The following is a 26,739-nucleotide window of genomic DNA, read 5'->3' as shown; positions in this document are numbered from 1 at the left end:
CAAACACATTTTAAAAATCCAGTCTTATATTTGGCTAATACACATATTTGATTAAATCCTAAAAAAACACACACTCCTTGAAGTGAACCTCATGTTGATGCAACAGCTATTACCACTTCTAGAGTGCAGATAACATGTTCAGTCAAACACAAACAAGAAGAAGATTCAAAGGATAGATGGGATTTTTGCTATTTGCCTCCGGACCTTTGACTTTATGTGGCTCTGACTTATGTGGCTCTGAGGGGCAACCTCATCTGAGATACAGTCACCATGGCAACTACAAATATATGAGTCAACAACCAGTGATAAAGGTTGTGGTTGACTCTGCTGAGTGCCGTAGAAAAACACCCCCAAAACACAGTTTGCATTTACAGTAAAACAAGTAATGTAGTGGAATAATGCAGCTCATTGATTATACTCTTTATAACAGTGTAAACATTTCCAAGGGTGGACTTTTCCTCAGAGGCCGTTTGGCTTTCATCCCCATGCATGCAATATAGAAAATATGAAGAAATATTTGCAAAGAAATCAAAATATAGAATAAAATATATATTAGTTTGTTATTTGTACGCTGCTGCTGATGCCAAATGACTTAATACTCAGAGACACTGCACAAAATTATGAAAGCAGTCATATATACACACACACACACACACACACACACACAGTAAGCAGACAAAAACACACAATGCACTCAGTGTGAATGCTCTTTCTATGCTGCTGCCTGTGGTTGGTTGTAGTAGCATGTCTTTGTTGTAGATAGAAGCAGCATTATTTTTCTGTTTTTGTGTTTGAAATTTCTAGATACAGTAGATCTCTTTGATAGAGTGCAGAGTAAATGTCTTGGATAAGGTTTTCTAATACTATCAGATTTTTGGGACTGTTGTTGAGTAAAGAATGTTTAATATTAAAGCTATAAACTATGGTTTTACAAAAGCTATTGACTAACATGATCATTCTACGTGTTCTATCAGAAGAAGAGGGTGGATCAATAAAGTCTGGTCATTTGGATGAAGGTATTTTTGTGATTTATTTTGATTTGTGGACGTAGAGAAGGAGAGGGGCTGATAGGATTTGGGGAGGGATGATGAGCACCTGCTGCAACTTCTCGGTCAGCAAGAGATCCTCAAGTTTTAGACACTCAGCTCCTGCTGCCCCTTCTTGTGCACTTTACACACCAACAACTGCACAGCCCCTCACCCATTAACACATGCTATAAATACTCAGATGATACTGCTATTCTCGTAGTGCTGAAAGACAATAAATCAGTCTTGGTAATACGGTGCTTCATTTCTGCTTTTCAACATGGCACAGTAGTAACTTGCTCCAGCTGGATGTCTGCAAAACAAAACGCATGGTCACAGGTTCTTCCCCACCCACTATACCACAGCCTGCACGCCCATCACCACCAACACAGACAGGTGACATAGTGAAAAGCTACAGATAGCTTGGACTCACATTTGAACAGCATACCACAGACATGTCTAATCTAGCTGGCCCCCCACTTTTGCTTCTCTGCAAAAGTACTATCCAAGCTATTCTCCTGCTTCTTAAACATGTCAACTATGTCCCAACTAAAAGTAACCAAGGTCACACACTCCACCACCAAGAACACTATCCTACCCAAACCCAACCTGTGTGACCTCAACAAGAAGGTCATCACACAAGCACCATATGAAATTGCACAGGACCTAGATATTTATGCACGCTATGATCCTCCCTCATGTTTGTATTTCACATTGGGGTCAGGCTCAAGAAACAATCATAAAACCCCTGGGGTCCTTATAAAGCCAGTATCATCACTGTATGATACTAGAGAAACATCATGCTTTGAGTTTTAAAATTTTTAGATCATATTCAAATTTATGTATTGTGTGCAAAACTTGAAATGGCTCCTCCTCCCATGCGTCATTTGCTTTCGCTCAGAGGTCTGTGACCACAAGTCAGTGGAACAGCCCTACCAGACAGCATGAAGACTTTTAGTTCCACAAGTAGCTTCCCTCTCAAACTGTGTGACCACTGATTTTGCATTTTGCTGGTTTAGTTTGTATGCAACAGTCCTGGCTTCTTCTCTGGTTCAGTGTACACATTGCATTTTGTTTTGTTTGTCCAGTAATGTTTTGTCTTTGTGCAAATATTTGAATTGTGACCTGCCAAAGGACTTGCAGATGTAAATTAGCTTTCAACTAATTCTTGCACAGTACATCAAATGAGAACATATTTATTATTGTACATAATCACTTTTAAATAAAATGATTACATAAAAAGGACAATACTTTTGATGAGGTGTCATAAACAATAATTAATAAGTACATCTGGAACAATTCCTGGATTACTCAATTAGTCAATTAGAAGGAAATTAATCCCTAATTACTTTGATAGTCATTAATTGTAATCATAAATGTGTCCACCAGATTTCCTCATTTTGTTTTATGTAATAAAACTGCTTACAAAAGGAACCAGATACGTTGATGGTAGGTAAAATCTTGGGAAGACATTAAAGTAAGATGTGACTGTGTTCAGATTAAGATAAATTAATTAAACCAGCCAGAACATTACATAAAATATTTAAAGTTTCTTTTACAGGTTTTGACATAATAGAGATTTTACTTTTTCACTTTTTCATACACAGCTGAAGATGATTACTACAGGAAATAACCTTGAACAACTTTGGAATGCAATGTTACCTGCAAAGATAATAAATATGTTACACAAATAAGTGCACAGTATGAATTCAGGATTAATTGGAAATGAATACAAAAGCTGCTGGAGTTCACTATTCATCAACTTTTGTAATACTAATATGCACAATTCGTGCATATGATTTACTGCTAATACTTCTTCTTTTCTTCTTCAGTGCAGAAAACAAGATAGAAAACAGGTCACTCAATAAATTTGAATTGCTTCTATTTCCACATCTAGCTTATATTAAACTTAAGATATTCTTCAGGAATGTCTCATGCATGGAACTTTTATCTACAAAATACTCAGCTTAGCTTTTCATTTTTATTTCAAAGATGTCCTCCCCCACCTTCATCGCCTTATCTCCTGTTTTGACTTGTTCTTTCTGTCTTAAGTGTGGTAGCTTCCTCAGCAGCCTGGCTCACCCTTCTTCCCACTGAATCTCATTAGCTCTCTACTTGTTAACTAAATCCCCTTCTCTGTCCAAAAATCTTGATTACTTTAACATAAATACTGGAAATAGGTGGAATATGCTAGCCTGGCTCTGTCCATGTAACAAAGTCTGCTTACAAGCACCTAAAGCTCAACAAATATTATATATAAGCCAATGAAATGTAAATGACAAGTTGTAGTTTTATGGGACACAATGTGCCTTATAAAAAAACAAGCTGAGCATCTCCTGGTATCGGCTGTATATAACACAAGAGCTTTATTCTGAGAGATACTATTTTCTTCTCTAGTTTTTTATTAGCTGAAACACAAGTTTTAATTTGCTTTGAATCGACTTTAAAAAAAAGTGTCCAATTTATGATATTAACACATCATCATATAGCATATGCTTTCAGCATTTTGATTCTCCTCTGCACTGAGCTGTGAGTTCAATAGCTTCGTTATATACGCATCACATGCTGAACATTTTCTCACACAGTGTGCAGTTTAGTCTGGCAGGGGCAGCAGTGTGCATTCAGTTCCAGTGAGAGGTCTGGGAAGCTGACAGATCTCTCTCCAGTGGTCTTTCTTTGTATCATACTCCAACACATTCTTAATGATCACTTCCTGTCCGTTGCTCCATCTTCTCCCTCCGAACACCAGTAAGTTTCCAGAAGGCATTGACACCATCCCATAGTTGGAGGAGCCTGTGAGAAGCGGTTTGAGGCGTGTCCAGTGGTCTGACTCTGAGTCGTATCTTTCAATGTCGCAGAAAGGCTCATACATCCCTAACAGGGCATAGATGTAGCTGTGGACAGCTGCTAAGCAGTGGCCAAATCTGGCAATGGACATAGATGCCCTCTTTTCCCAAATTCTACCTTTGAGGTCCCAGCGCAGGACTTCCCTGCTGCTCCCCCTGTTTTCAACATGGTTGTTACCATGGTTACTGCCAGGGAGGATGCCCTGGTTGCCCGGGATGCCACCTGACACATAGATGCTGTTGTCAAGGACAGCAGAAGCATGGCCATAAAGAGGGCACGGCATTGCTGCTCTTCTCCTCCACGCTCCTGTGGCCATGTCATAAAACTCAACAGAAGCCATGGAGGTCTGTGTGTTGGTGCCTGGTCGTGTGTGGCATCCCCCGATGGCATAAATAACATCCTCCACCACACAGCAGGAGAACTGTGCTCGCCTCCCCAGCATGGACTCCATCTGCTGCCAGCAGTCAAAGCGAGGATCATACCGCCACACCTGATTGGTTGTTTCCACAGTGACAGACTTTTTCCCATCCTCATCTCTTTCTTTCACTTCTTCACCTCCGATCACAAAGAGGAAACCCCCCACCGAGCACACACAGTGATTTCTCAGGCGCAGCGGCAGACAGGAACTCAACGATGAAAATTTCCTGCTTCTAGGATCAAAGGCCAACACCTGCTGTTCTGGCCAATGACTGCTGGACCCTCCCCCCACGAGCAGCACGCAATTGGGTGAACCTCTAAGTGTTGACTGCCTGCTCTGTTTGATTGGCTGAGCTGAACCCATCCTGTGGTACTCCAAAGCTCGAGTCAGCTGGCTTCTTATTAAAGGTGTGGCCATGGCTCTGTGGCTGAGATTGGTGAGATCAGAGGCAGTGACTAACCCGAAGCGCAGATGACTCAGCAGAAGATTTGATTTTAGCAGTGGGAGGGGCCCATTCTCATTCAGCCAATCTAGAGCCAGTTTTACAAGCTCCACTTCTTTGACGCCTGGTATCTTGTTTTTGTCAAGCACTGCCATTAGTGATTGGAAATTCAGCTCAAGAAGATCATCCCTGCCTTCCTTTAGTAGTGTCCTCATCTCCATAGCAATGGTTTGATGGGCAGCATCAAGTGTATCTGAGAGTGCATGGCGTTGGGCCAGGTTAGCATAGCCGCAGCAGTTGTCAGCACTTAACCCATCGGTCATGAAGCGCTCACATATTGACACCGCTGTCTCCACCTGCAGATACCTAGCTGCTGCCAGGATGTCACCAAGTGTGGAGAGGGATATGCTGAGCCAGCCTGAATACAAGAAGTCCAAAATTGCATCTAAGCCCTCAGGTGTTAGTGCTGGGAGGCTGATGGAGCCTGCTAATCTCTCTGCAGTAGTCTCTCCAAACAGTGCCCAAAAATACTCACTGGAGCTGGCCAAAAGGGCACGATGACATGGGAAAGATACACCACCAGCTTCTAGAACAACATCACACATCTTTTTCTCAGAGCGCAACCGCTGGAAGCCAGAGAGAAGCCCGGTTCTGTGTGAGGAACTGTAGAGGAGGGAGTAGCTATCCATCCAAAAGACAGAAGGCACAGAGACAGGAGAAAGGAAAGGAGGAGAGAGAACTGAAGTTAGAAAGGAGGAAAAAGAAGTCGAGAAACAGGTTAATGAAAGAGCTCAGTCAAGAAGGTGCAAGGAAGAAGCCATGAGAGGCAAATGTCAAGTGTAAGAGGATAAGTGATCACAGAAACAGTCAAGTGTTAGTAGAAGAGCAGGATGATGAAATAATTGGATAAGGATAATAAAGTAAGAGGCAGGAAATGAGAGAAAAGTAAAAAGAACATTGAGTGCAAAAAAGCATAAAGAGGGTGTCCTTAGTTGAGCTCTCTCCATCTGTGTTGTTGTCCTGCTCTGTCTGTTGTGACAGGCATGTCACACTAGGGTGGATAACAACTGCCAGCCCCATGAAACGCCCCCTTTTGACTCCTAATGTGGCCCATCCCAAAGCCTCCTGTCTGCATATCCTGGCTCCGTTGGCTTTGTGTTTATCTGGTACCCTTTTCTCTGTGTCCAGGAGGGAGTGTTACCAAAATACATCACCTCAGCAAGCAAGCAGATGCATGGATAAACACACAGACATGAAGAGAAAAGGGAGCCTGGCAGAGTTTTAGTGTCTGCCCCGGCCAATGAACTTGGTAAATACAGCTGCTACAGTCTTCGACCAAGATTCTCAGGCATGGTTGCCACGGCAGCTATCTGTGCCTTCATCGCTGTGTGATAGGAATAGAAACACAGACAGAGCTTGGCTCAGTCTGAGATTCAGTGCAAGGTACATATTAAACCCAGGAAAGTTTTGCCAAGCTGTCAAAGATTTTACAAGTATGAGAAGTAGCTCGTAGCGTTTGATATTAGAGTGTGCTGTGCCCTTTTGAGAGGCATTTGACCTCATTATTAACTGTTTCTAGATGGATGTCATCTTTCATTTTTATGCAAAGAAAAGGGGACACTGGTAGATTTGTTTGCTGTATCAGGCTACAAGTTGTCTAGTGTGTTTACAGTCCAATGATTAATGTTAAGCTACTGTGTGATTTGTTACAATCTGATACACAAACACATTAATATGCAAAAATTGCTTTATCACACACTTAACATTCCTGCAACTTTCTCTGCAAGGTATGTTTTTTAGTTGGTTGTGATCATTGTCTCTGGCTCACACTCAGAGATGATGTGTGTGTGCATGTGTTTGTTCTACACTAGTTGGTGTTACACTAGTTCAAAATTCAGCACATAAGAGAAAAACAGACTCACGCCATTTGTGAAGCTGCAGGGTTTTTTATTGTTTCCCACACAATGTCAAATTCTCCCATATGGTTGTTAAAACACCATCTCTGCCCTCAGCTGAATACTCCACTGCAACCTGATGGAGGCTAAACGTAGCTTCAGCTGCTCTGATATATGTTTGTCTGTGTGCAGGAGGACTGGTGATGGGGTGATATGGGGGGGGAATGTAAGGGTTATCAGTGCTAGTTGGTGCTGTGAGTAATGTGGCTCTGTTAGTGCAGCGCTCCTCTCTGAAACAGGTGTATGTGGAGGTTTAGGTCAGGATCAAAATGACTCTGCACAAAAACAACCCTGACTCCTACCTAAAATCCAGTAACACCAATTACACATGTACTATACAATAAAAGAATCTTACAGCTGGATATTAGGATTCATTGTTTTGCTCTGTAGGTGCTGTTAGTAATGTGAAAACTCTCCAAGTTAAAATTTTCATTACACTAAACAAAGGTTTTTTTAGATTATTTAATGTTGCCTAAATACAGTGTTTCTTCTTACTGTCAATGTCCTGACATCCACAGCGAAAAAGAAAGTTTCCATCAAGAAATAATCTGTTTTAAACTTGTCACCTTAAAAATCTCACTGTCACATCCTGTTGTCTTGTGGGACCTCTTTGTTAGCTCATACAACTGTCAGCTTCACTCATGATATTTTCTTTTACAGTGACACGGAAACCACCCTGAGAGTCTGCAGCCATTTTATTGAACTGGCTGTGAGTGTTAGGGCCACTGCCTCTCCTCCGTTTTTCTCTCCTCTACTCTCTTTATCATGTGGGCTCTGCACCTCAGCTGTGTTGCATTCCAGTAATTAGCAACTGGTTTGTCGATGCACACAGCTGGGGTGCATCCCGATGATTACTTTTCCTCCATATTTAAACCTCTGGCAGACGCTCTGTCTTTGCTGGAGCATTACCTAACTTGCTTTACTGTATGTACCTGAATCACATCATTTTGATTTCCCGGCTGACAGTACCTGTGCTGTGGATCTCATTTTGAATGTTGGTTGAGTGTTTTCTATTTTTTGTGTGAGACGTCCATGCTGACAGTCCCTGTGCTGTGGATATCTGTTTTTGTTCGCCTGTCCTTCCTGGTCCTCTACTCCTGTTTCCTGCTGTTAGTTTGTGTGTATACCTGTTCGTCCTGGTCTCCTTAGTTGTCCTTCCCTTATTGTAAGTATTACGGACCCTGTTATGTTGTTACTTTGTTGTTGTTGGTTTTTACAATAAAACCCCTTTTTGTACTAGCACCTGGGTCAGCAATCTTGAGTCCAACCCCAGTTCTCCCTCACCCTCCTGGTGAGGGGGACTAACCATAACAGTGAGACTGTAAAGAATTCTTCAAAATAGCTTCTAATGTCATGTAATGTAATGCCAATGCTGACATGCTGATGTTTAGATGACCATCCAAACTGGAGCAGTTGAAACGGTATATTAAAAACAAAATTTCAATGTTAGGATTACAGTGAAAGTTATTGGGATTCATCTCCTGGAAACCATGAATCGAAACCATGAATCTAAACCAAAACCAGTGTCAAAGACGTTCAGGCTTAGAGCTGCAGGTTGTGCTGTTTGAAAAGTCAGAGGATCAGTAAAGTCATTAGGGCTCATCCTCTGGGGACTATGAGTCTTCTAGGCAATCTACTTTACAGTTGGTGAGACATTTAAAAAAAAAAAAAGCAGGATGATGCTTGCAGGTATGTTTGAAAATGTTAGTTGCGTCACTTTCCCATACAATCAGGGGTTACATTGGCCTCAGCTTCGTTGTGCTCTGGCTCAGTGTAACCCCTGATTGTAATGCTATTTGAAAGTCACAAGGCAGAGCTCAGCTCCATCTTCTTCAGTATCACAGCACTGCTAACTTTAGCATAGACTTAAAATATCTGCTGCCATGCACGCTGACCAAACAAATATAAAAACGCAATGTGATCTTACAGTGGTCTCATTAACCTAAACTCTTTGTTGCACAACAGACAGGCGGCTGTGGATCAGGAGATAGAACAGGTCGTTCTTAACCGTAGGTTTGATGGTTCAATTCTACGGCTTAGTGTCCATGAGCAAGACACTGAACCCCAAGTTTTTTCGTGTAAAATACATCATAAATATGCACATATGCAATATCTTGTTGTTGTTGATTTCTCTTAAATACTATATTTTGCCTTGTTTTTACGTATTTTTGATTTGTTTTTCAGAGATCCTTTGTTGTTCTTGGTTTTTGTTGTTCTTATGGTGTTTGTTTGCTCTTTATTGCTGCTGAAACACAGGAATTTCCCCATTGTGGGATTAATAAAGTCTCATCTCAAGTTGCTCGAAAAGATATTGTTAGTGAGTTTGTAAATGAATGCGTAATAGCATAAAGCATTTTCAGTGCATACAGTATCAAAGCATTACTGTATATATGCCCATTTACATTTTTATTTCCAGCAAAATTTCAAATTAATTTTTTTTTCTGGTGTGCCAAGTTCAACACCAAGAAAGAAAAAATACACATGTAGGATATTTGTATAATTGGGTTTAGGGCTATTTGATAAAAGGTTCAAATTGCCATGTTGAAATGAGCAAGCAAAAATAGGTATAGCATGATGCTGGAAAGACAGAGCCATCAGCAGAGACATTTTGGCAAGTAGACACATGTAAACATGGAAGGAGACTGATGAGGTAATGCAGGGCAGGTGCCTGGAGGAGTGACAGGTAGAAAAAAGGGAAGGCAGGGCAAAACCTAAAAGTATAGGGAGGATAACACAACATGAGTAAACAGGAAGTGCAAAAACAAAATAAATGCATGAAACATGAGTTAGACTATACCACTGAAAGGCAAGCTGTGTAACATGTATGTGGCCCTGCTGTTATCAGCATCAGAAGCTGTCATATGATGACCTAACTGATGATTTTGCAGCAAGGAAATGTGCTACCACCTTTGTGTTTAGGGCACAAAGGTGATGTCCAGCAGTGGCCATGATTGCCATCCATGGAGCTGTGCTGCTAGCAAAGTGTTACATAATTCAAATAAGTCATGCAGAATGATTGAGGCAAATTTAAAGTAATAGTATGAAAGTCTAAAAGACACCACTAGAACAAAATGGACATGATATTTTTGAACCAGCTTGATTTATTGCAGTATTTTATGAATGCTATCATTAGCATAACTATTAAACAACAGCAATTTGAAAGGAATAATTTAATAGAAAGCACTGAAATAAAACATTACTGAACAATTTAAGTTTTAGAATGAGAGTCAGTTTTGTTTATGTCAGGGTGGATTATATACATTTTTATAGTCACCAAATGTCCCAGACTTAAATAATGTTTCTTATGTTAAACCAAGCTCCAAAACAAAAAGCACATAATATCCTTCTATTGCAGTAAAGCTCACTTACTGTAGCTGCAGTTGTAGAGGAACCAAAAACAAGTTGGAAAACAGTATCAACTGACATCGTAGCAAATGGTTTTTGGGTTTCAGCTTGTTAGATTGACAGGGCTTATGGATGCCTGCCTCTTGGTGGTACAACAAGTTACAGTAAGTGCTGAATATTTTCTGCAGATGTTGGCATCCCTTAAAGCTGTTACTGTCTCCAGACATGTTAGAACTGAGCTCGCTAGTCTTCATTGGCAGTGGTAAAGTCTGTGTCTGTGAAGATTATCTGCTTTCCTCTCTCCCTGGCTGGTTGAGGATCCTGGAGGAAAAACACAGACACAGACACTGAGAGGGATTTCTGCTATCAGCAGTCTAAGAGCTGATGCCCCCTGAGAGGCAGCAGGGTGACAAGGAGAGGGCCAGGTCATGAAATTCATACTGGCCTACTGAGAAGAAGGGAAAAGATCTGGCTGATCATCTGCTTTCTCTCTGCACTTATCTCTCTTCACCTTTTTCCATTTTGTCTTTTCTCTCTGTTTGTTACATTTTCTGTTTATTTTTGTCTCAGATAGTTGACTTTTAGTCATACAAACACTTCTCAGAGCCAGACTTCAAATTAAAAATTAGTGAATGAAGCCAAGGAGCTGTGATTTGCACTGTAACTTGGTAGCTGGATGAAACACTCCAAAGTTGGCTGTTTGTAGCTCCCCAGCTTTTACTGTGCAGTGCACTGTGGGACAAGTAGCATTGATCAGAAGGAGGGACTCAGTTGGATTGGCTGCTGCTCCCTTTTTTGCAGCGGTTACTTTCCCAGTGTAAATGCAAACTTTGAACCTGCTCAAATTAATAACATTCCTTTTTCCACAGCCGCACTGCCTCAGAGAAACATGTTTACTGCTAAAACGTAAACCAGCTTCTGCTTCTTTAGTTCCATCTCTGTCTCTCTTTTTATCCCCGACACAGCACACCCACATGGTTTGGCATGGCTGAACAGCCGCAGTATTTGGATATTGTGGTTTCTGTGTCCTGCTGAGAAAGTCACAGCACAGACTGCTCCTCAATACTCACACGCACATACACATTTACTAAAACACACACACTTCTGTAAAGTATAAATATAGAGCCTGACTCAGCCCCTCCTGCCCACTCACTGAGGCATCAACAGAGGCTTGACCCAGAGGCTGAGTAGCCCACAGTGCCTCCTGCTGGCAAGATCTATGAACTGCATCTTCGATTACTCATACTGGTTTTTAGCTTGTCCTTTATATTTGTTGTACATTGAACTAGATTTACATCATTCACAAAGACATGGTGATGCAACCTGAAAACTCATCTCTGTGTTTCTGTACTTTAGTTTGGTTCTGATTTGCATCTTTGTCTTTGCTCAGCCCCCAACAGAGCTGTTAAAAATACTTCCAAATAAGCCATTATCATAGAGGGTCTATATCCAGATAGTGATAAATTTACAAATTATCAGCTGTTAAAGGTACACTCCACAGGCCCTTAATAAACCTTACATTTGAAAAGAAACTTTTTTTTTTAAAATAGAGCCTTTTTAAAAAAAATTGTCATACTTTAATGTTTGATTGTGTTTGTGGTCTTTCACGGTTCAAAATCTTGCATAATACAGTTTCCTCACCTTGATATTTAAGGGCTTAATTGTTTATGACCATGATTTTTAGCTGAACATTACACCTCTTTCATGAATAGCCCGTATATCATATTAAACATAAAATATTTTACGATTCTGTGAAATTACGCTTTATGATGATTTCAGTATTTTATCACCTTTATGAAAAGTGAAAGTCAAGACAAGAGTCACTACCTTAGTACTTTTCTACATACTGGACCACCTACTCGTGTTAATCCTTGGTGACCCATCGTAGTTCACTCTTGACGTTTTGCAGCTCTGATAGGTTAACAATAGGACCGGGCAGTTTCACTGTGCCCGGCAATGTCTTCTTCTCCTCCGTCGTCTGGGCTGCAGCACTGGGCTCATCTGGTGTATGAGTCTGAGAAAAAATTATTCAAAAAGAAGTAGAACTTGGATAAAATTATTTATGAAAAATAACTTCATGTTCCTCCATATGTCCGTCTGGTTCATTCTCATGAGGGAATTTTGTCAAATTTGACACAAACGTACAAGGATGAACTGAGTAGATTTTGGTGGTCAGAGTTCAGAGGTCACTGTGACCTCACATTTGTCCCATTCCCATGAGCCTGACAAGTTGGCAGAGGCATACAAGTGCAACACAATAATTCCAGTTTTAGAATTTGAATTGTTTACAAGTTTCTAAGTTATTTCATGATATAAAAATGGTGTCTTTCAGATGATTGACAGCTTTGATTGGTAGCTGGATACTTATGGAACTTGTGATGAAAATAAAGAATAGTAGTACATATTTGAAAGGTGTATTTTATGGGACAATGTAAGCCCAAAGTATTACAGTTTGATATTATTTTATGTATTTGTGGTTAAAGGGAAAACAAACGTGCAAACAAAAACTACCATTTTCTGTGTGTATTTCCTGTGTTGTCTTACTTCTGTGTCGACTGTCTCCTCTTTCCTCTTCACAGGATGTCCCGCCCCTGGACGCAGAGCTCCCATCGGGATGTTCAAATTAGCCTGGTGGACAGTGAGAGAAGCAAATGAGATCCTTCCAACACTTAAACAGATAAAGTTTCCTGTCTCTCTGTTTCTGAATGTGTGTGTGTTTGTGTTTACTCCTGCTTTCCTCAAAACCTCTTATTTTGGTTATGACCACTTTTTCCTGGTTATTTATTATGTCCCACGGAGAGACTTGTGTCTTTATGAAAATTGGGACCCAAACACTGGCTCACACACACAAAGCTCAGCCTGCTAACTTTTGTTTTATTTCTGCCTGCCCTGACGTCCTATCACTTGGATGTGGTGTGTTTTGTACTGTACTGTAATGTATTGTATATATACTGTATGCGCACATTGTATAGTTGTACAGAGAGGCAGTATGCAGTGCCCCTGAAGATACTGGATGTTGTTCTATGGGAGAGTTTTATTTTTTCCAGAGATTAAGGTGCACTATAAAAGCTGGAAGAAAAGCTCTGGGAGAAATTTCCTCATTCACAGCATGTTTGCTAATATTTGTAGCACTGTATTGTTGCTTTGGCTGGGATTAATTACTTGTCTTTGTGCTTAACATGCTGTTAGTATGGAAAGATTACTGAACCCGGCCAGCCAGGCAATGTGGGGTTTGGGGTCCCTGGGCCAGAGCTTCTGTTTGAAGCCATTATTAACATTATATTTTGTTGATCAAATAACTACAGAGAGGCACACAATGCCCTCAAAGAGACATAAAATGACCACATAGAGACAGAAACTGCCACAAAAAATGCAAAATGGCTAGCAAAAAACAAAACAAATAGAAAGGCATACAAAACAAACAGAAAGAGATACAAAACCAAACAAAATGCCAAACAGCCACAGGGACGCAAGAGACACAACATGTCCAGAAGTCTTTGTTTGCTTCAGTCACTTTACCTGCCTGATCGTTTGACAGCTTGTGTTTCTTGTCATGTTGCAACTACCTTTAGCAGTGTTTTCACATTCTGAGAGCAAACCAAGTTGAAAGCCAGAGGTTTGAAATAAGGCTCTAGTTGTAATAAACTTTAGTCATCAATTACTTTATGTTTATTTCCTCAAGCACTTAATATAGCTAAGATACTTGTGTAATTCATTAGGGCAGGCATCAAATGTACACACTTTTAGTCAGTGTAGCACTAGTGTGATTATTTTTTTATTACAGTTTATTTATTGTGTTGGAAAGTTTAAATATCATAAATAAAATGAAACGAAATGAAATAAAAGTTAATGCAGACTTGGTTTGCATGGATTACACAGTTTAGTTTGCAAGAGCCTGACTAACAGATACCAGGGATGGAACAGTAGAAAATACAGCACATGTTCATTATTTATAAAACACGGCTATTTTCTAAAGTATGTGTAATTTATGGTGCTCCAAACAACCTACACTCCAAATATCCTTCTCCCTAATAATGAACAAAGCCCAGTAGACTTTGCTTTGGGGTATACGTACATGCAGCCAGAGCAGCATCACTGAGGAACAGGTGTTAGGTAAGTAAAAAGTAGATCCAGACTGGAAACATTTGGACACAAAATGCTTCTATTGTGCTGCACATGCTGTTTGAATCTGTTTAATGGCTTGTTTTTCTTAAGCGGTAAAAAGATCACATGACTTTAAATGGGGCTGAGATGGAGCTACAACGTTTAATCAATACTGTGAATGTTATTGGATGTGAACTAATTGTTTAAGCTCGCTTCCTGGCTTAACTGGTTGGAAGTATTATGTGAACGTGAGGTGAGCATTTAGATTAGAAGGAAAACCTTGGAAATATGGTGGCAACGGGGTGTTTGGGAACAAATGACTTTAAGTGACACTTTCAAGCAAAGACTATAGTGACATGAGAAGACGTAAACCTAGTGGCAAGAAAATCTGGTTCCTGCTACAGGTGACAGATTTTCAGCTCAAATAACAGACTTCTTCTTGTCTCATGGGTGAGTTGTGAAATACCAACCACTGGCCAAATAACATTTAACAAACAACAAAACATGTTACTGATGGATAAGATTATGGCAGCAATGCTGCACTGTTCGATGGCTGTTTTCATTATAGTTGTTTGGTATCAGAGCCATCAGCTTCTGTGGCCAGCAAAAGAAAGAAAGAAGTATCGGCTTTTCTGTACCAGCCATTTATTAAGGGACCATGTCTGTGCTAGGTTTAGCATTATAATGACAAATTAGGCAGCATTTACTTTATTTTCTACTATTTACAACTGCTTTACATAAGTTTTTAAATTGATTTCCTACCCCACTATTTGCAAATTGCAAAGACATTTTTGGCTGGTTTTTGCTCACAGTGAAACTGTTATGTAAACTCTTTATTGAAGAAGGCTCCTAGAGATCACCAGATCTTATTTCAGTCATGCGCTATGTTAGTTTTTTGTGGATTTAAAATGTTTATGTTCACTATCCAACTCAGAAACTTTACAGTTTTAGCACAGTCCTTGTTGCAGCTGCATTACCATGCAACAGCAATAACCGATTTTCAAACTGTAGTGATTAAGTGGAAATTGTGTGTCTGGAAAATTTTATCTAACAATGATGTGGTGGGTGTGCTTCAATTAGTTTAACTATAAAATAGATAACATATGTGTTATTAATGACATACAACATACAAAATTACTGGCATGGAAGTTTATAGTTTTTTTTAATCATGTAAATCTGTACTGCTGTTCATATTTGTAATTAACTGAAAGTGATGATGGAGTATTGACCTAAGAACCTCATGTTTGTACTGTGCTGGTATTAAACCCCTTTTGTCCTGATGCCTATCCCATGGTTAGACATGAAAATAAGCACAACGAGAAGAGAGATGATGGAAGAAACCCTCTCTGACATGGAGCCATTACAACAGAAACACTGACAGCGCTGCTTCCCCTCGCCTTGCTACAACTCTGCACTATAAAGCCTTGATACTGTACGCACAGTCTGAACTCTGTATTTGCCTTTGCCAATAAATACTTTAATGTAGAAAACATGTCTGTCATTTGTTATTATATCATTCATTTGGAGCTTTTAATCCATTTTATCTTTGTGGTACCTTGCTTATTCATAATTGTAATCAAACTGGGCAGGGTACTGTCTTGTTGTACACAAAGTAAGACCACAAACTAATACAGAGTGTTTTTAAAGTTGTGAAACTGACCTGAATTCTCCCTGCAAGTAAATAAAGTTAGTTTCATGCAAAGCAGATGCACACACACGCATTTCTACACCTGATACTGTACACAGAGATGAAAATCTTTACCTGAAGGGCCTTAACGTGGGATGAAGGTTTGGACATAGTGCCCTGGTAAGTCCACTCACCTGGAGGGAACACACATCACAGACAATCAGCTGTGCATTTCTGTGTGTTTGACAGTGTGTGTGCATGCTGGGGGCACTGGGACTGTGGTTTACAGGGGCAGGGATAGCGTTTCGGTTGCTTAGTGACTCTTACAGAGAGAAGCAGGTAGAGGAACTGTTCTCTGAATCATTCATGAGGGGGAGACAATGAGACAGCAGGGAATTTCATAATAAATGTCCTGCAGTGCTTCAGTTTTAGCAGGAACATCAGTAAAAACCTTTGCACTGAGTTTAAAGATGTATTGAAGTGTGACTCCAAATGCTTCCTTTACTGAGAGTCATCTTCATCAACTGTGAGAGACTCCAAACAGACATACAGTGTCAGTCATACAGTTTAAATCTGATCAAACTCTGCCATCCTGGAATAATGTATAGTACCATAGGCTACAGCGAGGTGGCCAGGCAAGATAGATGACTCAGTGTTGCCCCACTTTGTGTTTCTCATATATTTGTACTGTACTTGCTACATTGAAGTCACAGAGCTAACATCAGTGCCTCTAAAAGATAATTAACTGGTGACATTTTGTGTTTTTCCAAAGGAATTCTAGAATCCTCCCAGACTCTTTAAGTAACCCGTATGCCCGGCCCCGTCTGCTGCTCCACCTGGTGGCAGAGCTTAGATCTTGTTTCCAGGGTGCTGTTTGTGCAACAGTACAGTAAGAGCTTTGCTATCCTTGACATGAGAGCAAAGGCACACACACTCCCAGAATACACAAGTAGACACACACACAGACACACAGTCGTACTTACACAATGTGATGATATTTATGTTGGCTGAGTAGCAGCTGCCCTGGCTGACACCGCTCTCCAAACCCTGACAAACCTTTTCAATTTCACTATATTCTACACACTCATCAACTCTCTTGCACAAACAGACATGCTCTTATCCATGTGTACAATTATTTTTACATTATACTTTACATTTTTCAAATCTTGAAACATCTTCACACATTAAAATCGAGCTCTTCAAACACTCTAATGCATAAACACCTAACATAAAGGTATTTAGTTGTCAGTGTGTGTCCAGAAATGTGTAACTGTGTGTGCATTCATTAGTGTGTGATATTGTTACTGTACTTCAAGATCAAAATGTTTAGAGAGCATTTATAGAGCTGCAGAGCCAATTACAGTAGTTGAAAATAGATTTCATTTTAAATAGATACATTGCCATTTATGCCCATCAACCCAAAGTAAAAACCTGTTTTTAGAAATCTTTGAAATTTTATTAAAAATAAAAAACTGAAATCTCTCATTTAGAAAAGTATACAAAGGCTTAATTCAGAAGCCCATCTAGCAGCAGTTTTTTTTTGTAAATGAAAGATACAGTTTTTATACATTTGTGCTGTCTTTGACCTGTTTTTAAGGGAACAATTTGTTGTTTTGCAAAATAAACGTATTTTCTCTCTCATTGAGAATTAAATGACAATATTAATAAATGAAGCTACAGCCAGTAGGTGATGAGGTTAGCCTAGCATAAAGTCTGGAAACAGGGCATAACAGTTTAAAAAGTTAAAAAGTTTTGGTTTTTATAAAGTATATATACAATGTGAAGGTATATCAAGGTGATTGGAAAGTTGCGATTTGCACCATTTTGAGAGATTTCCTGCACACATTTTTTATTTTTTTATTTTTTTGTTAGGCTACAATGGCGATGAATCCATTTCTGTTCTGCATGTGCTCAAACTGAATACTACAGAGGATGTTTGGATGTAGCTGAAGCATTAGCTGTATGGGATAGTATTTATTTATTTAACTTATAGATATATGCAGTCTATATCTCTATAATGAGCGTGATCTTCCAAAATGGCACATTTACCCAAACATGGTGTGATGACAACTTTACATTCTTTATGTACGCCAATCTTTGTTTGCAAAGCATAGCCAGTTTTTATGCTAGCCTAAACTAACCACCTCCTGGCTCTAGCTTCATGTTCAGCATACAGACATCAGAGCAGTATCAATCTTCTCATGTAATGCTTGACAAGGGAGTGAATAGGTGTCCTAAAAATGTTAAACTATTCCTTTAAATATTTACACCTCAGTGGGAAGCTAAGGCTGAAAGACAGGGAAGGAAAGTGCTGTCCATTTGGATCTTTGGTTGACCATTAAAATAAAATGTAGAATCTTGCCTTTTAAGAATAAAAATAACATTTTGCACAAATAGGACTTGATAATGATTTGTTTTTGTTAAAACAGTCGCAAATAATAAGTTCAACCTGATTTCTTCATTGTTAAACACCAAGAAGACCTGCAGGTTATCAAAACATCCAAATATATATATAAACCCAACTGCCAGTCAAAAACACAACACACACAAAGACATACACGCAAACAAAACAGATGGCCTATAACTTACCCACTGATGACACAAAATGCTTGATTTTATAGCCTACACATTGAGACTGATCTCATTACACTTTCTTCCTAACTCTTTCGTGTCTACTCTCCATCTCTGTGACTTTCTTCTCCTCTCCACCCTCTCTCGCTGCCTCGTAAGTGTAGAAGGATTCCTCTCATATCTGGGATTTGTTCTCACTATAAATAGACGAGTGATACACAGAAGGGACCTGCTTTCTATCCAAACACACTCTTAGGCAGTAATGGACACACAGAGAGACAGACCAAACCAAAGTCAAATGGCAGCACAGGAGACTCCTTAATTTAAATATATTTTCTTAAGATTTTCAATATTATAATGAAATGAGCCTGTGAGAAAAATAATTTAACTGCAGGACCAAACTTCATCAAAACAAATGGAACATTTAAGTATGAAACACATAAGTATGATCTCTGATTTGTATCTTTGTAAGGTTTTTAGACTACAATTACAGTAAAATATTCAGTGACTGAAAGAATTTAAGTGCCAGACCAAATTTCATTCAGAAAATTGAATATTTAAGCATGACACATTCAAAAACAAACATGTCTGCTTACATGATATTTATAAATGTTCGTGGTCACTTTTTATTTAAATCCTGACATTTACTCAAAAGAATACTCAGTACTAAAACACTCCTAGTCATAGTGACTAAAATGGCACTGCCCTATTTCTGTTCTGACACTCACTCAGCACATACACAGAAGTAGATAAGTTGGTGTATGTTGGATGGCATTTATACACTGATGTACAAGCACCGGCTCAGAGGGGATATGTGTAACTCACAGAGTTAAAGATTAGCACATGTGTGCGTATGTGTGTGAGTGCTCTCACCTCCTGATGTGCGTGGCTGCTCTGTCCTGCTTGCACTTTCTCTGAAGTCCTCTGCAGCTACCTGACCTGTTTCTGTTTCGCCTGATTGGCTTGCAGAGACTGAAACTCCTCCCTGAGTGCAACCTGACCTAGCATCAGACAAGTAGAATGAGTTTTCAGCCTCTGTGTGTGTGTTTCTGACCGTGTTTGTTTCTGTATATTTGAAATGTTTTGGCATGTGTATGTATGTGTGTTTACACATTCCACTTACCTTTCTATTTTACTTCACTTTTCCAGATGAAGTGATCTTGGTGACCTCGGTGATCTTCCTCAGCCTCACCTAGGAAAATTAAACCTCTCTGTTCTCAGGTAGTAAAATGAATAGACTCAAACTGAAGGCTTGTTAAATATTTGAGACTATGCAAATACATCCCACACACTCGCATTCGGTGGCCATGCCTACAGCTGGAACTCATTCCAGATAAACACATTCAGTGATGAATGTGTTTATTGTATTAACAACCTGCCATACACCAGCTGAACATTATGGTAGATTAATTTTCTGCAAAAAATTTGAGCCAAACTTTAGCAAAAAGAACATATGAAGGTAGAAACTGCTGAACTGCAGTAGTCTGAAACAGGTAACAGGTAGGTGTATGTCTGTTTCATCATGAGATGAAATTTTTGGAGAAGTAGGGTATGAGCCAAGGAAGTAGAAGTACTCAGATTGTTTACATAAGCTAATGATAACTATCTTATAGGCTTAGACTTTAAAGTAGGCCTCCTTTACATACTGCTGGGAATTGCGTGAATTTTACACCGAGGATCAATATAGTCTTATGAATATATTGTATTTCGTTTTGTGAATGCCATTCTGAAAAGTAACAAGTAACCTACGTTCTCAAATAGGCTAAGTGTAGTGAGTACAAAGTATTTTTCTCTGAAATGTAGTAAAATCCAAGTGTGCAGTACATTTATTTAGCCGTTCATGGTATTTAGCAATCTCTCATGTCCATCGTTTTTGTTGAATCAATTTCAAACTAATGATATCAATGTGTTTCCAAATGCCAGGGATAGGTTTTCATGTGTCATGAGATTCAGACTATCATGGGAATGTTGCTTTTAGGTGTAATGGCATTAAGCTTTCCAAGGGCATGGGTTTGGTCCCAACATTGGTAGGGACAAAACATCAACACCCACCTCCCTCTCAATAGCTAAAGCCCATTGGAATGATCTAATGTGACTTCACTCTAAAGATAATGGGCACGGATTTCGTCAAATATTGTCAGAGACATTTCTGTCCTCCCAAAATATTGGTAGGCACGTCCCTACCGTCCATATGCAAAACTATGCATTTTGGAGCTGACTTGGCTGAGTGTTGTGTAGTTTTTGTGTGTGTGAATTTCCATTCCACTTGGCGTCATCAATGCACCATTATGCTGTTTGTCAACGTCCGCACAGCATTAAGAATAAGAAGTCGAACAAGAAGAAGCAGAAGAACAAGTTGTGAAAACGGCAACACCCGAAAATGTTGAAGAAGAAGAAGGAGAAGGAGAAGAAGAAGAAGAAGAAGAACAAGAAGAAGAAGAAGAAGAAGAAGAAGAAGAAGAAGAAGAATAAGAACAAGAACAAGAAGAAGAAGAACCACACAGCACAGCTCTGCACAGCACAGCTGGCGACGGTTAGACATAGAGGAAAGCCGGGATCTAGGAGAAATGCCGAGGTCGGCTAGCGGAAATGAGTACAGGTATGGGCGGATATCACCTTATAGGAACGTCTGATATAACCTTACCAAAGACGTATCTACTGTATGTTTATTAAATATCTAATTATACCTTGGAATAATTTATAATATTTTATGCCACTAGTCCACAACATAGAAAAGTGAGAAAAAGAAGAAACGTTTCCAAGATGAAAACTTATCCATCTGGGGAAAACACACTGGAGAGGTAAGTTAGTTAAAGTTAGCCTCAGTAGTTTATCTCCACTAAGGATAACTGCTTAATTCATTTTAAATGTTGGATCATGTGTTTACTTAAGGACAGGATATGCTCTTAACTACTGTGTTGCATAAACCCCAGATTATCCCTTTCATTATGATAAAGTTACCAAAGAAAAACAATCTAATGTAAATATTTTTTAACTTGAATTGACTGAAATCTGTTCATGCCTACCGACTAGTTAAATTCAAGTGCTGGCTTATTGTTTAACTCGCTTATTAGTCAAATCACTGAAAACGAATAGTCAATAGTTTATTTGTTTAAGTATCTATACCTGTATTTCAAATGTGACTATGTACTAATATTCTTGCTTTTTTAAGGTGATAAGAACATTTTTAGGTTTTGGACCATTGCTCAGACTAAAGAAAACAGGAATATGTTGGGATTTAGTAAATTATTAAGGAGATTTTTTTTTTTTCCATTTCATGGCATTTTATAAACAACTGAGTAATGAATAAGATAGTGGGGTCACTTTTTTCATTTTCTTCAGGCTGCCACCTGAGATTCTGATTAAGATTCTGTCTTACCTGGATGCTTCATCCCTGTTTTGCATCAGCCATGTTAACAAACTCTTCCACAAGCTTGGCAACAATGAGTAAGTCTGACAGTCAACATAGTTCCCATTTAGAAGGGAAGTATTTGAGTAAAAAGTCACAACAGTCTTGTTTTATTGTATATTATGAGCACTTTTTGTCCCATAAAATGTATTTGTATAGATGAAGACCATCTTGAATAGTGAGTCATCTTTGCAGGTTATGCAGCTGCTTCACAGTAAAAGCCCTCCAGATAACGTTTTCTTTCATGTTGCTTTCATCAGATTTATATTTGATGAAGGGGTTTTACCTTTCATTTTTTCTACTTAAACATCTGGAAGAGCCTTACTGTAAAGCATCTGCAGGCTGATGATGTATATGAATGTGTTTTAGGTTGCCAAGAATACTAAATCTATGCTGCTAAACTAGTTGATCTTGTATACTTCATCAGAACAAGTTAGTATTACTAATTGGACATACAGATGATTGTAATTCATGTACATATAAACAATAGGACAATAGGACTTTACAGTAAGTTTTTCTCTGCAGCCAGTGTCTCATTGTGGCTTTTTTTCACTGCAGTGACATGTGGCGAAGGATTTACATGTCAGATTTTGGGAGATATATTTGGAAGCCAAAGTCAGATGATGCTGTGTTTAAGGAGGACCCAGTGGAGGTGGAGACTCAATCCATGGACCACTGGAAGAAGTGCTACTTCAGGACTGTTGCCGGACAAGATATCAGCAAATGGTTAAGAAAGCTGAAAGACACCAAACCCCGCACCGGGCTACCCATACTGACTGAGTGTGCCCTCAGGTACAAGACAAAATGTACAATATATACAAGATGCAGTCCAGTCCATTTCCTCCTTTTAAGTGTTATTTACAAGTTGAAAGAGATAAAATAATTTCTAAAATTATTATGAAAAAATTACACAGTTAGTGATGATAAACTGATGAGTAATTTATGACGATCGTGTCTGTTTTGCATTTGGAAAGTGCCCCTCTGCATAACCATTGTTATTGCCCATTGGATCTCTGTGTTTTTGTAACAGATGGTTTACAAAATAAAAAAATATACTAACATACACTTTTTAGTAAAGTGTCTCCAGAACAGCTTCAGTGATTCTCTGTTGGAGGAAACATACTTTTTCCAAAACGTATTCACTCATTGTTTTCAACACTTTTTCATCCTCATCGAGCCATTTAGAAACCTAGTCAGTTCAGTGTTTCCCCAAACATTGGCTTATTTGAAGTGGGCTGCCACAATATCAACATTGACTGCCACATAGGACTTAAAATACTTGGTTTAAATCGTGTTTCAGTGTAGTGCCGTGCATAGCACATGTATTCGCTCAGTGCCCTTCTCTATCGCTCTCACACACACACACACACACATACAAACACATGACGACGAACCATCTGTGAACAGCTCCTCCAGTTCGTGTTTATTTTTTTAACATAATGCTGTCAGTCACAGAGATCCAACTCTTCTAATATGTTATTAGCAAGCTCATGAGGCTGGCTAATACAGCTGCTGCCAAGGTCAGCATGCTGTATACAGCATGGATGCATATGGACTGCTCTGTAACTTAATTCTGTTTCATATATTTTGACATTGAATGTTTGCCCCCTCAGTCCAGGGGAATGTTGGTAACTCACATGGAAAAGCTGATCAGTCCAAACAGTGTGATCAGCGATCCAATTGATTCATTTCAAATATTTACTGGCACTGCTGAAGCGGCATTTGACTGGTTGGTAAAGGCTTACAACTGTAATTCTGTTTGTAACTGCATTACACTCAGGATAAAATTGTTAATGTTTAAAAAAGGTGAACTTGGAAAAACCCAAATAATAGTTATATATCTTAATATCAGCTTTGCAAATTGTTTTTATTCCAGGAACATGAATGTCAAGTGGGAGCTAACGGTGGCTAACCGGTGGGGCCACAAGATCACGCAAGAGCAGAGCCAAGCATACTTCTTAGACTCCTCAGTGGTTGTCCATTGGAGCTCACCCAACTTCCCTGCATACTGTGACATCAGCAACATCCAGCTACATGGAGTCAGGAAGGATACACAAGCCACAAAGTGAGATACATTTCCTCAATTTTTCCATGCCTCCATTGGTACCATCTTCTCATCCACCAAACATCTACCACACCACATGCATTAATGTTGCAGCAAATGTTAAGTATAGGGATGGGATGATGTGACTTTTTCTTGATATATTCACTGCACAATACAATTAAAATGCAATGACAGTAATGTACTATAGCTGTGGAATACTTGTACTTTTTTCCTCTTACTTACTTTCTGTTAGGCTATTTTATTTACAAAAAATATGAAGTCGCTGGTGTTTGGAAAAAACGTAATATGTATAGCTAGACAAAACGATGCATATTGTGACATTCTTGTATCATAATATATTGAATTTCAATATATTCCATCCTTAGTTAACTACCTTATGCTTATAATTCAAAAGACTTCACATACTGCTGGGTAGCGTGTGAATTTTCCACCAGGGGGTCAATAAAGCTTTTTGATTGTCCTTTATTTTTGTGTGGTTAACGTGATTCTGAAATGTGAATACTGTACTGTGCTTTCTAGCACTTATCACCACTCCTTCCTCTTCTTCATCAGGCCTGGCTGGTGCTCTCTAATTTTAAAGCTGGACATGAGCATTATGCGTGGTTGGTTGATCAGCCAAGACAAATTGATCTGTTTGAGGCATCTGTCATCAGGAGTCCTCATTGGTGTCTGGAGGGTAAATATTGGACAGAAATTACATATGATGCTTGAACACATCGTCTACAGTATTTTAGAGACATTTTTAATAAGTCCTATTTTATACTCACTGAAGTATACAAGAAACCCACACACAACAGACCTGTATTTACTCTTTGATTTTCCACACCCCCTGGAGCACAAACTGGGACTTCTCAGAGCCCTACCTCACCAGGCTGAAAACATGCCTAAAAGGGGAGGGGTGATTGGAGAAGGGGCACAGTCACAAGTCAGTCTTTTAAGATTCATGCAGTCTGCGGGCCATTTTGGAAAAGCTTCTTTTTTTTTTTGCAACAATAAACACTGTTTTAATCTGGAAAAATATACATTTACAAATGTAACCGATTTAATGTGGACATGCTCTAAAGCAGCTACATAGACTTGTTTTATGCCTGTGCTTTTCCTACCATGACATGTCAAATTGCGTGTTCACGTGTACAGTACATTCCAAGGTGTATGTCTGAAAGGGCCTTGTGTTTGTTACTTTTCTGTTTTTGTTTTTTAACAAAACATATAATTCTCTTTAATATTTTTTATAGTGTCAGTATAAACAACAAAAATGACTGTGTTGGTTTGTGTGTATAGGGTAATAAGAGGGTGGCCTTCATCATGGCCTGCCTGCACTTCCACAAGCTGGTGCAAAAGAGCCTGCTGGGAACTCCATGCATGTAAGTTCCCTTCTCATGAAGTCTGTCAGACTGACAAAAGTCCAGTGTATGTGTTTGACGATAGGAACAAAACGTCAAATTATCAAAATCTGAACTGAATTATGCAGCATGTTTTGTGAAGCTCTATGTGTCGATTGGTTTGGGCAGTTATCTGAGTGATGGTTCTTGGTGTTTTTTCAACAGCACAGGTCAGCCTGCTTTAATCGAGCCAAGTCAGGTGGGCATGTTGCAAGCTGGCAACGCCACACCGACACCATTCGTTATGTATTGCTTCTCAGAGGCTGGCGTCGTCCCCACTTGATCCAGATACCAAAGATAAATCATGCATTTTACAGTGTAGTGGAAACACAACTTCTCTGATTCAGGAGCAGCTCAGCATGGCTCCACTGTGCACGCTTAGCAGGGCTTACCTGTGCTAGTGGAAAAACACCATCTGTCAAACCTGTAAACTCCCTCTGATGGTCACCGTGCATCCCTGTAGCTTTACCTGTCCAGCTGATAACCTGCATGAGGGTGGAACCTACTGAAAGTTTTACCAGGATAAAATTTTCAAATGCTAATTTAACTTATTGAAATGGTTGTCATAGAAATAATGATGTCCATCAAAGGATAAGGTCAGTTATTTTCTAAATCAGTGCTATTTTCAACAATCCCCATACAAAGACTAAAACCAGCAATGAATTGCCTCTACTCATGGTTAATGTCTGTAAGTCTCCAACCTGGATTAGTGCATTTGTCTGTGCCATAGACATCCACTGTTGAATCAAAATACATCAGTGAAACAGACCGCTGCACTGAGCAACATGTTTCTTCATTATGAAACGTATGACCCGAATATTTGTTAAAAATGTTGCCCAGCAGACTCCAAACAGCTTCTCTTTAGAATCATCTCAGAGTGCCTTATTTTTTTTCTCACTCTGTTCAGATTTTTCTTCTTTTTCTATCTCTTCTTGCAGCCCATACTCTGAGCCTGTGGACCGACTGCCTTTGAATGACTCGGACCCTGAGCCAGGGCTGCACAACTACAGTCTGAACTTTGTCCTGCACAGCAGCAACACTAAGTTCATGACAGGATACTACCACGAGCTCTCTTGCCACAATGGTAATCTGATCATTGTTTTTGGGGCTTTTTACATGTAATGATTTAAGAATATTTAAGAGGGAAACAAACATCAACAAAACACAGGAAGTAACTGGGTTATAAATATCTCGGTCCACTTGTTTTTAGGATCTAGACCCAGTGTTTGCAGTGAAAGTGATGTTTCTCCCATTTCTGAAACATATAAGTGGGTTTTCTGTCTACAAACAATGGATGTATGTGCGAGCATTGAGGTAGAAAGTATGTTCCCGCAACTTCGAAACTTATACGGACATTTTCATAATAAACCTGTGATATTACTGTTTACATGTGAGTTGCACACACATTGCACACCACTACTTTTTTTAAAACCACTTTTGATAGACATCTGTCAACTGTCAGCAAATACATTAGCTAACAACACAGTTAAACTTTTTGTCATTACAGGCTACAGTGTATTATAATGATCAGACATAGAAACAGGGAAAG

The 26,739-nt window shown here is 39.3% G+C and overlaps 4 protein-coding genes across 7 annotated transcripts in view; 2 read left to right on the top strand and 2 right to left on the bottom strand.

Annotated features, from left to right (window-relative positions):
• Positions 1-15,600, top strand: part of cnksr2a (connector enhancer of kinase suppressor of Ras 2a) — a 59,748-nt gene extending 44,148 nt beyond the window's left edge. The window contains exon 24 of one of the 2 annotated variants that reach the window (XM_020597926.1): positions 12,612-15,600. In XM_020597926.1, the coding sequence (XP_020453582.1) occupies positions 12,612-12,898 (287 nt within the window). In that variant the 3' untranslated portion in view covers positions 12,899-15,600. The remainder of the gene's footprint in view (positions 1-12,611) is intronic. The other variant, XM_020597935.1, reaches the window with a different exon arrangement.
• On the bottom strand, positions 7-7,393 carry klhl34 (kelch-like family member 34). Its single transcript, XM_020597962.1, has one exon. The coding sequence runs from the start codon at positions 5,419-5,421 to the stop codon at positions 3,619-3,621; it is 1,803 nt and encodes a 600-aa protein (XP_020453618.1). The 5' UTR covers positions 5,422-7,393; the 3' UTR covers positions 7-3,618.
• On the bottom strand, positions 8,939-19,307 carry smpx (small muscle protein X-linked). Of its 3 annotated transcripts, XM_020597982.1 has the most exons (5): positions 19,208-19,307; positions 15,899-15,957; positions 12,577-12,660; positions 11,892-12,046; positions 8,939-10,353 (listed from the first exon to the last, which is right to left on the bottom strand). In XM_020597982.1, the coding sequence occupies exons 2-4, from the start codon at positions 15,932-15,934 to the stop codon at positions 11,897-11,899; spliced, it is 270 nt and encodes an 89-aa protein (XP_020453638.1). In that variant the 5' UTR covers positions 15,935-15,957; positions 19,208-19,307; the 3' UTR covers positions 8,939-10,353; positions 11,892-11,896. The 3 variants fall into 3 exon arrangements, with proteins under 3 accessions (XP_020453638.1, XP_020453629.1, XP_020453647.1); XM_020597973.1 differs by having other exon boundaries at positions 8,939-12,046; XM_020597991.1 differs by lacking the exon at positions 19,208-19,307 and adding an exon at positions 18,353-18,432 and having other exon boundaries at positions 8,939-12,046.
• A 1,289-nt stretch (positions 19,308-20,596) lies between these two features.
• LOC109960926 (F-box only protein 15-like) overlaps positions 20,597-26,739 on the top strand; it is a 7,652-nt gene continuing 1,509 nt past the window's right edge. The window contains exons 1-8 of the mRNA XM_020601411.1: positions 20,597-20,933; positions 21,055-21,135; positions 21,677-21,781; positions 22,302-22,535; positions 23,620-23,808; positions 24,361-24,484; positions 25,090-25,172; positions 26,129-26,274. Of these exons, the coding sequence (XP_020457067.1) occupies positions 20,902-20,933; positions 21,055-21,135; positions 21,677-21,781; positions 22,302-22,535; positions 23,620-23,808; positions 24,361-24,484; positions 25,090-25,172; positions 26,129-26,274 (994 nt within the window). The 5' untranslated portion in view covers positions 20,597-20,901. The remainder of the gene's footprint in view (positions 20,934-21,054; positions 21,136-21,676; positions 21,782-22,301; positions 22,536-23,619; positions 23,809-24,360; positions 24,485-25,089; positions 25,173-26,128; positions 26,275-26,739) is intronic.

The sequence above is a fragment of the Monopterus albus genome, unplaced genomic scaffold, assembly GCF_001952655.1.
Source record: "Monopterus albus unplaced genomic scaffold, M_albus_1.0 scaffold3.1, whole genome shotgun sequence".
Taxonomy (NCBI): Eukaryota; Metazoa; Chordata; class Actinopteri; order Synbranchiformes; family Synbranchidae; genus Monopterus; species Monopterus albus.
This window is presented reverse-complemented; position numbering and strand designations above follow the sequence as displayed.

Bases quoted from the DNA above. Each gene is read 5' to 3' on its own strand.
- klhl34 (XM_020597962.1), bottom strand. From the start codon at position 5,421: ATGGATAGCTACTCCCTCCTCTACAGTTCCTCACACAGAACCGGGCTT.
- smpx (XM_020597973.1), bottom strand. From the start codon at position 15,934: ATGTCCAAACCTTCATCCCACGTTAAGGCCCTTCAG. The intron at 12,661-15,898 runs GTAAAGATTTTC...ACTGTCCACCAG, and splicing joins CCCACGTTAAGGCCCTTCAG to GCTAATTTGAACATCCCGAT. The intron at 12,047-12,576 runs GTAAGACAACAC...ATTTTTTCTCAG, and splicing joins AGGAGACAGTCGACACAGAA to ACTCATACACCAGATGAGCC.